Source organism: the organism of the source record quoted next, unplaced genomic scaffold (assembly GCF_019419815.1).
Source record: "Pyrus x bretschneideri cultivar Hongxiangsu unplaced genomic scaffold, Pyrus_bretschneideri_v1 Contig117, whole genome shotgun sequence".
NCBI classification, from domain to species: Eukaryota; Viridiplantae; Streptophyta; class Magnoliopsida; order Rosales; family Rosaceae; genus Pyrus; species Pyrus x bretschneideri.
The window spans coordinates 610,177-619,548 of record NW_025999410.1 but is presented as its reverse complement, the minus strand read 5'-3'; the positions used below and the strand labels follow the sequence as shown (position 1 = coordinate 619,548).

Genomic DNA, 9,372 nt, shown 5'->3' with positions numbered 1-9,372 from the left:
TCATGGAATTAAATTAACAACACCCCTCTTCATATAGTTTTCAGTACAACAATATATTTTACATTAAGAGGAGGAGAAGTTCGTTTAAACCACATAATTGAGAACCTTATTTGGTATCGAGTTCGCCATCCACGAGATTCGAACTTAATACCTTTTACTTATAAGTGAAGAGGAATACTACTAAACCGTAGTACTGAGTGACCTTTTTCATATGGTTAAGAAAACTAATTTTTCATAAAGAAAATTTTCTCCCATTTTAAGCGTGAATTAAACAGCGTTGCTAGTTTACTCACATTATATTACATGTTTAACTAATGTATTAACGTACTCTAAAATGTAAACTCGTCGCCCATCTAGATACATTATTACGCAAACTAAAAATATTCAATTATAATTTAACAAACCTTATTTTAAATCTCAAGTAATAATACATAGCAGCAAAAATGATGTTTTTATTATCTAGTTATACCGTTACTTATACTATCTTCCTAATAAATATAGAATTCACATACGTTAACGGACTTTACCTTCATCAAAGAGATGATACAAGTAATAGCATTACTAAAAGAATTACTGTGCCAAGTTTTTTAAATAATGCTCTCTTATTGGCTCATCAACACTGCAGCTCCAACTGGGTCCCAGCCTTCCTGGTCGGCACAGACACATGACAACTACTCACCATCGATTATTATTTAAAAAATATTTAATCATTTTATTATCGTATTATGTATTAATATCCTGTAATAACACCAGGGATCAATTACCAAACTTTCTCCTATGATATTTTTGCGTGGTTGAAATTCACCCACGTGTAGCCCTCTCACTGGTCAATACCAGATTTTCCCTCTCACTGGATAGATAACATCAGCACTCGCCATTGTGCCTCTGAGAACACACCTACGATTCTACTCGCTTCTCTCTAACAGAAGTCACACGCCTTCGCTAACAAAGTTACTCCCTCCGACGTCGTTTTGAGGATATACATGGGCCTCCAAGACCGGTGGACTGCCGCAGCTGTCGGCTTAGTCGACAAGTCCTGCGACTCCTGCAAGACCTCGGCGGCGGCCTTGTTCTGCCGAGCCCACTTGGCTTTTCTCTGCCTGGCCTGCGACTCCAGGATCCACCCCGCCAACAAGCTCACCACACGCCACGAGCGAGTCTGGATGTGTGGGGTCTGCGAGCAGGCCCCAGCCGCCGTCACCTGCAAGGCTGACGCCGCCGCTCTCTGCGTCAGCTGCGACGCCGACATCCACTCGGCTAACCCCCTCGCCCGCCGCCACGAGCGGGTCCCGGTCGAGCCTTTTTACGACTCCGCCGAGTCTATCATCGTCAAGTCAACAACAACTGGCCCGTCATCCGCCGCCGCGGCCCACAACTATCTCGTCCCAAACGGCGACGTTGTATTTAACAGTAAAGACATTGAAAACGACGCCGCGTCGAGCTGGCTGATCCCCAACCCGAATTTCAACTCGAAGCTCCATATGGATATCACTCCGGACATCCTAAAGTCCTCCGATGATCTCATCTTCCCCGAAATGGATTCGCTGCTGGAGTTCGATTACCCTACCTCAATACACAATATTTCGGGTTCAGGTGCGAGTAATGACAGCGTTGTTCCGGTTCAACCCGACCCGATTCCACCGCCATCGTTCAACATGAACTACAACTTTTCGGGTCCCGCCGATCACAACTGCTTCGACCTGGACTTTTGCAGAAGCAAGCTCTCTTCTTCCTTCAGCTATCCGACTCAGTCCCTCAGTCAAAGCGTACGTTATCCGAATGAAATTAAACTATCTTCCTCCGATGTCTCGGTGCAAAATTTGACATTTTCCCGAAATTCCGAAACTGTGTACTGATTATTGTGGATATTTACGTGCTTTTCAGGTTTCGTCCTCTTCCTTAGATGCCGGAGTTGTTCCCGATGGAAACTCCCTCTCCGATATACCGTATCTCTTCGGCCGAAACACCAGCAGCAACGGTTCGGAACCGGGAGATATATCCTACTCTTTCGGCCCAAAAGCCAGCAACAAGGTTTCGGAAACCGACGTACCGGTCTCGGCAACTCCTGCGAGTCAACCAGCGACTCAGCTCTGCGGACTGGACAGGGAGGCTAGGGTATTGAGATACAGAGAGAAGAGGAAGAACCGCAAGTTCCAGAAAACAATCCGATATGCTTCGCGGAAAGCGTATGCCGAAACTCGTCCGAGGATCAAGGGCCGGTTCGCGAAACGCAACAAAACCGAAACCGAGACCGAGGTGGGGGATCGCATCTATTGCTCCGGGCCGGGCATTTATATTCCGGACCCACAATTCGGCGTCGTTCCGACGTTTTGACAATTGGGGATTATCTATTTTATTTTAGAGTGTGGTGTAATGATTGGTCAGCCGTGATTTATCGTTTTCGTTTTTTAACTTTTGAATGTTTTCATCCGTCTTTGTAAGTCTCTTTCATTTAAATTTGATGCAAGTCAGTAAAGTCCCTCTCTCTCTCTCTCTCTCTCTCCGCTTTCGTTTTCACCCGAAGAAAAATTTAATAAAATAAAAATAAAATTATCTGTCAAGGATCTGTTTCTGAATTACGATTGTTTGGCAAAACCCGCACCTACTTTTTGTTCACATACTTTATTGAGCAGGCCAGGAATTGTTGTAATCTAAAATAATGTCTGGTGGGTAAACCATTTTTTCTTTAAAAAAAAAAAAAAAAAAAAAAAAAGACAATGTCCAATGGAGATGGCTAAATGTTTAAAAGTCAAAACATGACATGATCTGCCAAAAAAATTCATCGACAACCTACAATTGGACTACAATTCTATAGAGCCCATCATACCGTTATTTGGTGAAAGGGGCATCAAGCTAGCCAAATGTAATCCCCACATTTTAGCCCTTTTTCGGAGTCTAGTTCAGTTGCAATAATTGATTTAAATTCAACAGTTAGATTTGAAAATATCTAATGGTAGTTTAATCATATTAACCAATAAATTTAAAATATACACTTAAAACTAATACATTATTAAGGAGGCTATATTTTACCTTTGGGTTAAAGATGGTCTAATATGTGTTTGTGAGGGTGATCGTGTGTGTACGAATTTTACAGTCATTTTATTCACATGAGTCAAAACTTTAGATTTCTTCCGACTAAGCGTATAAAAATAATACTACATCAAATGCTTATAAAGAATTTATGTTAATTACTCTTATATTGCAAACTAGTTTTATAGTGCAACTTTAATTTCTTTCTTGTTGTATCAAAGAACGTTAACTCATGTGTTGACCATAACCGTCTATTGACCATAATTGTCCATATGATCTTCCATCACTCAATATGTATTGTTCACATGTTAAGCTTAAATAAACACACGTGAAACTACGTCTTGTGAGCGTGAACCCAATGTCAAGGATATTTCTTGTGGCTGAGGATATCAAAACCCATCTGGCAATGCATCTGCGAGGTTGTTTCCACATTTTGCAGGTTTGGTAGCCAATCCGGTATTCCTTCTCAGTTTCTGCCCAACTAAGATTCTAGATTTAGCTTCAATTCTATTCAACTTTGAAGTATTTATTGATATTTGAGGTAAAATCTGCAAAATCTAAAACATATCAGAAGGAATTAATGATATGTTCCTCCCTCCTTCCCTTGTTTTTAGGATTGAAATATTTTCTTCCTACCAAGGTAATGTTAAACGACAAAACAAATTTATTGCACCACGTTAAACAATTCAATATGGATGCTACGGAGACCATATGATGTGCTAAGTGGTGTGTATATGTCACGTCAATTAATGAATTTGTTTTATTGATTGTTGATTGTATGTATCATTGCCATATGAGATGATACGCCAATGTGATATAAATATGTAGCTTGGTATGACAAACATGACTCAAGATGTAACTTTTTTTGGAATATTCATTAATCATTTCACCAAACAATGTCACAATCGAAGTCGTTAATTATCTTAATCATCGTTTAAAGATCGTCTCTAGAAGTAGAGATGAGTTTAGCCCAATTAGCTAGAGCAATGTTTTTCCTTTTTTGCAACCAATTTGAATCTTCATGGCGCTTAATTTAGACTAATTTAAATTAGATTGTCACTTGTATTAACAAAATAAAAAAATTATTTCTAGAAAACTTCATTCAATTTAAAAACCGTTTAGTCATCCATATAAATTAAAAATAAATTGATGGTTCATTGTGATAATATTACGTTTTACATAGCCATTGATGTAGTTATATATTTATATCGCTTAATACGGTAGAAACAAGGAATTTAGCTTCAATTTCTCTTTTGGTTCATAGTGAGACCCTAGCTAGGTCCACAATTTGTTGACAAGGTCATGAATTTGGAAAATTATTGGTGATTGATGCCTTTAAGGGAAAGGGATTCCTAATTTTTTAGTTGTGGAGCCCACATCATATCAAACTTTAATGACCCAAACATCTATTTTTCAAGTTGTATCTAATAAATCATCCTTGCAAAATATTAGCCAAATCGGAAATATTTGAGACATCTAATTGGGTCTAAAGAAATTAACGAACACTTTTTCTATAAGAAAAAAAAATTAAATTTCATTGTGATAATTAAATAGACAAATAATTTTTTAATTGAATTGAATTTTTGCAAGGATAATCTATGAATTTAGACTTACAAAATAGATGGTTCGAATCATTGAAGTTCGATATCGAGTGAGTCCCACAACTAATCCTTATTTTTAAGAAAACATGAAAATTCCTTTGCGTAAAGTGCCTGCATAAGTGATTAGGGATGAAATTTTTTCCCGAAAATCTCAAACCAAACCAAAAAAATCTCGATCCCATACCGAAAAATTCCCAAACCGATAATACTGAAATTTTTGTGATTCATACTGAACCGATCCCAAACCTTTTGGTACATGAATCAGGATTACATATTCAATGGTTCGGGAATCTTGAACCGAACAGACAATATATATGTATATTTATTTTGGTTTCATGCATATTGAATGTTGAATTTAAGTAATTTGAGAGTAGACTATATTAGAAAAAGAAGTATGAAATTAAGTAGTTTAGAACTTTAGAACGTCAATTTGACTTAGTAAGAATGATTTGGTATTTCAATTGATAATAGATAAAAAACCTAAATTTCAATTAATATGAAATTGGGCAACAAAATTTAAGCCAAATGCCCAAATTTTAGCCCACAACCCGAAACTCTCAAATTTATGCCCAAAAGCCCAAAAGTCTAAAACCTAAAACGCAATCCCGATCCATCCCGAAGACCAAAAACATTTCGGGAATCCTGAAAATTAGGAATACCGAAATTTTAGTTTGGGATTGGCCTTCAAATTCTCGTCCAGAAAATTTTGATTTTGGGATTCGAAATCCCATTTTCAATTTGGGATCCCACACCGAACCACCCCTATAAGTGATATATGAGAAGATAATAAAAATTCATTTGACCTTAATATTAAATTGCAACATCCTACATGCGGCAAATCCTAATAATTTTGGAAGGAAATAGATCATCTTCGGATCTTTTCCACCTAATCCTCTTCATCAAATAATCCTGACCTTTGAAATTTAATCCAAAGGCTAAAGTTATTATAACTTTTAGAATGAGCCCTCCTATTTTTTGCCCTTGAAGAATTTCAAGGCCCGAATTATTTGATGAGGAGAATTAGGTGGAAAGTAATTGGCTAATTTCCATACATCTGTGATTGGATTGCTATCTGAGTTGCTAATATCCCATGTGCACGTGCATCAAAGTGGAGCTGCAGTGTACATAATTAAGTGGGCCCAATCTCATCCCATCACGTGCCGCACCGGCCTACGCCATCCCCCATGGGCTATCCCCTGTCTTATTGTTTTACTGTTCCATTAAATCTGTGGACCATGCCCACATAATCACAAACATGTCTTGGTCCACTATATTGAATTCATGGTCAATGCTCTTCGGGCTGGTTTGGTATTATTGTGCTTTGAAAAAAAAATTGTTTCTGCTATGCCATTAGAATAAGTTTATTTCTGTCGCTTCATGTTTTCAGTTTTTTTTCAACAAAAAATGTGAAAATGAGCTGTTTTTAAATGTTTACCAAACACCTTTTTTAATTCAGCTTTTTTTTTTTTTATAGCCACTTTTTATAAAAGTACCTCAGTTTGAAACTAGTACTTCATCCGGGTCAGGTTCATCCGATTTAACTGGTTTCATCTTCGGGTTAGCAACTTCTTATTTTTTTGGCTGAAGAAAAACGCCTAATAGTCATTTCCTAACCGTAAGGACAAAAAGCAACGCAGCATGTAATCTTAACCAAAATCAAGGCCTGCCAGTACTTGACAAGTAGTACAAATGACGCTCTTATAAATCACGCGCTGAATAGTGAGATTTGAATAGTGACGTTGTTAAGAAAGAGCGATGGGGTTGATGGGGTTTAGGAGTATTGGATTTAGTGAAATTATGACATCATGTCAAATGAAGAAGTGGAAAAATTCTTCCTTGCTATGTAACATTAAATGCTATGAGTATTAGATGATCTAAATTGGTTTGGATTATTATTTTTATTATGGTCCCGTGAGTCAAGATCATCCAATGCTCATACATGAAATTTGAACTGAAAAAATGAACAGAAAAAGAATGTGGAGAAAGAAGGGGAGTAGGAGGGGAAGACAGAGATGTCATGTTTTACAAAAGAATTACATACAAACCAATCATATCGTTTGGTAATTATGCTTCTCTTTGCTATTATAAATGCCAAATAGAGGTATTAGTCAATTTCCTCTTTGGACTTGTAACCTTTGCCAATTTACCTCCTAAACATTTATTTTAGTCAACTACCCCCTAAACTTTTCTTAATAGCCGATTACCACACCATTGTTATATTTCCAACCTTTCCATTCTTTTTTCCGTTACAATGTATCCGTGCCAAACACATGCTTCACAAAAGAGGGTGGAAAGGTAATATCACCTCTCATCACTTTCTATCTTTCTTCACTCTCATTGTCATTTTCTTCCTTCCCTTTAAAGCAAGTCCACTTATTTTAAGAGGGCAAGGGTAATGCAGTAGAAGTGCCCTTACGATTCACTCTAAATTGTAATTGATTGTGTTTAAGTCCACTAGTTTATGAAGGGCTAGGATAAGGGCGATTACTATTCATAGTGTATTGACCCAAAAATTAAATAAGAAGCTAGTCACGGTGATTGCCCAAAACAAAGCTATGGTTAATCTTTACTCTATTAACCACAATAAATTTATTTCGGTTACTTTATGGCTGCATCTAACCTTCTTGTTAGACTGCCTATGTACCCTTAAACGAGATCAAGCCATTCGTAGTTCATCGTCATATTTAAATCATTTATCCCTTAAATATTCAAGTGGTGGACGTTTATGATACTATATTCAAAAAATTGAATCACATTAAACAAATAACAAATATGAAATTAGAATATCGAAATAAGCGTTAAATGTCAAAATCGGCCCACTGGTCGCGCATTGCCGTAGGTAGCAGGTTCCGGCGAACGGAAACTAGAAATTTCCGACCAACTATAAAATTTACCAAATTTTACAGAATTGTAGAACAAAACAAGGAGAAATTTTTTTATACCTGGGCTAAAGTCCAATTTGGTCGAAAAATACCTGAAATCGCCCTTGATCCGTTGGAAACCCTAAAGTAGGTGTTCTTCAATTCGTCGAATTTGCTGCTCCGCCGCCCCCAAACTTGTTTGGGTTTTGTTCCTGGCCTCAAGAGGAGTTGAGCAAAGGTGGTGATCGAGGTGGTGTTTGCAGAAACAACGGATCGCCGCCGTGCACCCACGAAGCCCGTCGATGCGTTTTTTCCACGAAACTTAGGCCAAATTCGGTTGGTAAAGTGGAAATGGAATATGAGAGGTCGGGGATGAGTTTCCAGGTGGTGGCTCGGTACAATTCTCTGGAAAATGGCCAAAGAAATCATCTAATTTCATGGCTACAGTCGGATCGGGTTACGCAGGACATGGGTCAAGAGGGATCTAATTCCCTCCCTCTCTCTTCCCTCATTTCCCTCATTTCCTTTCCTTCTAATTGGGCACCTATGCTCTCATTTCCCTCCTTTCTCTTCTCCTCTCTCCATCATAACCACACATGTGGCACCTCGGATAGTTGCTCCAGCCTTCTAGATAAATGATCAAATGACCATTTTGTCCTTACCTTTTCTCATTAATATCTCCTTCATTATAACTCCGTTTAGCGAACAATTTTGGCCTACGCACTCGTAGGATCGACCTCTATCCAAATATGCCAAGAAGTACAACGAAGCATATAAGGATAAAATATGTCCTCGTATAATTCTGTTTAGCCAACTAGGAGCATTTTTGTCTTTTTCACTTATGGAACAAATATAAATGCGTCGTAACTCTAAATATGACTACAAAATAATTAGTTTAATAATAAAATCAGGAACAAAATCTTCCATTTCCCCCCATTTGAATTTCATAACTAAATCATATATTTAAAAATAATCAGGGTATTACATTCGACCCTCTTTCACTCTCAGGTCATCAAAATCATCCATGGAATTTGCATTCACTCTCTTGACAGCGAGTAATTCACAATACACATGTATATTTCACATGAATGCACCATTATTCATATTGCTTATGAAATAATGCAATATAAACAAAGAGCTTAAGAATATAACATTTTGCATAGTAGGATCATTTGCTCTGGTACCACTTTGTAACGACCCAAAAATTAAACTGGAAGCTAGTCACAGTGATAGGCTAAAACAAAGCTATGGTTAAACTTTACTCTATTAACCACAATAAATTTATTTTGGTTACTTTATGGCTGCATGTAACCTTCTTATTAGATTGCCTATGTACCCTCAAATGGGTCAAGGCATTCGTAGTTCACAGTCATATTTAAATCATTTATCCCTAAAATATTCAAGTGGTGGACGTTTACGATACTAGATTCAAACAATAAAATCACATCAAACGAATAAAAAATATGAAATAAAAATATCAAAATTAGCTTAAAATCGCAAAGTCGGCCAATTGGCCATACGCCGCCACAAATGGCGGTTTCTGGGGAACGGAAACCAGAATTTCCGACCAACTTTAAAATTTACCAAATTTTACATAATTGTAGAACAAAACAAGGAAAAAAAAATTTTCACACTGAGGCCAAGTTCCAATTTGATCCATTGGGGTACCTTTCTCTCGCAGTTGTGGTAGTAGTTAGATCCAAGAATTTGGAAAACTTCTGTTCTATACACTGCTACTTCAGGAGAAAATTAGAGACATGTTAGGATGCGAAAATCTTTTCCAATCAAAATTCAATTAGATTCTATAAACTTTAGAATTGTACCTATTCATGGACATAAAGGTTTTAATCATGTCTTGCTTCGAGCAAAAGATCACCTTT

The 9,372-nt window shown here is 37.3% G+C and overlaps 1 protein-coding gene across 1 annotated transcript; it reads left to right on the top strand.

Moving 5' to 3' along the window:
* Positions 1 to 888: 888 nt before the first annotated feature.
* LOC125474066 (zinc finger protein CONSTANS-LIKE 5) lies at positions 889 to 2,485 on the top strand. The gene is made up of 2 exons (XM_048577500.1): positions 889 to 1,766; positions 1,885 to 2,485. The coding sequence occupies exons 1-2, from the start codon at positions 984 to 986 to the stop codon at positions 2,332 to 2,334; spliced, it is 1,233 nt and encodes a 410-aa protein (XP_048433457.1). The 5' UTR covers positions 889 to 983; the 3' UTR covers positions 2,335 to 2,485.
* The last annotated feature ends 6,887 nt before the right edge of the window (positions 2,486 to 9,372 follow it).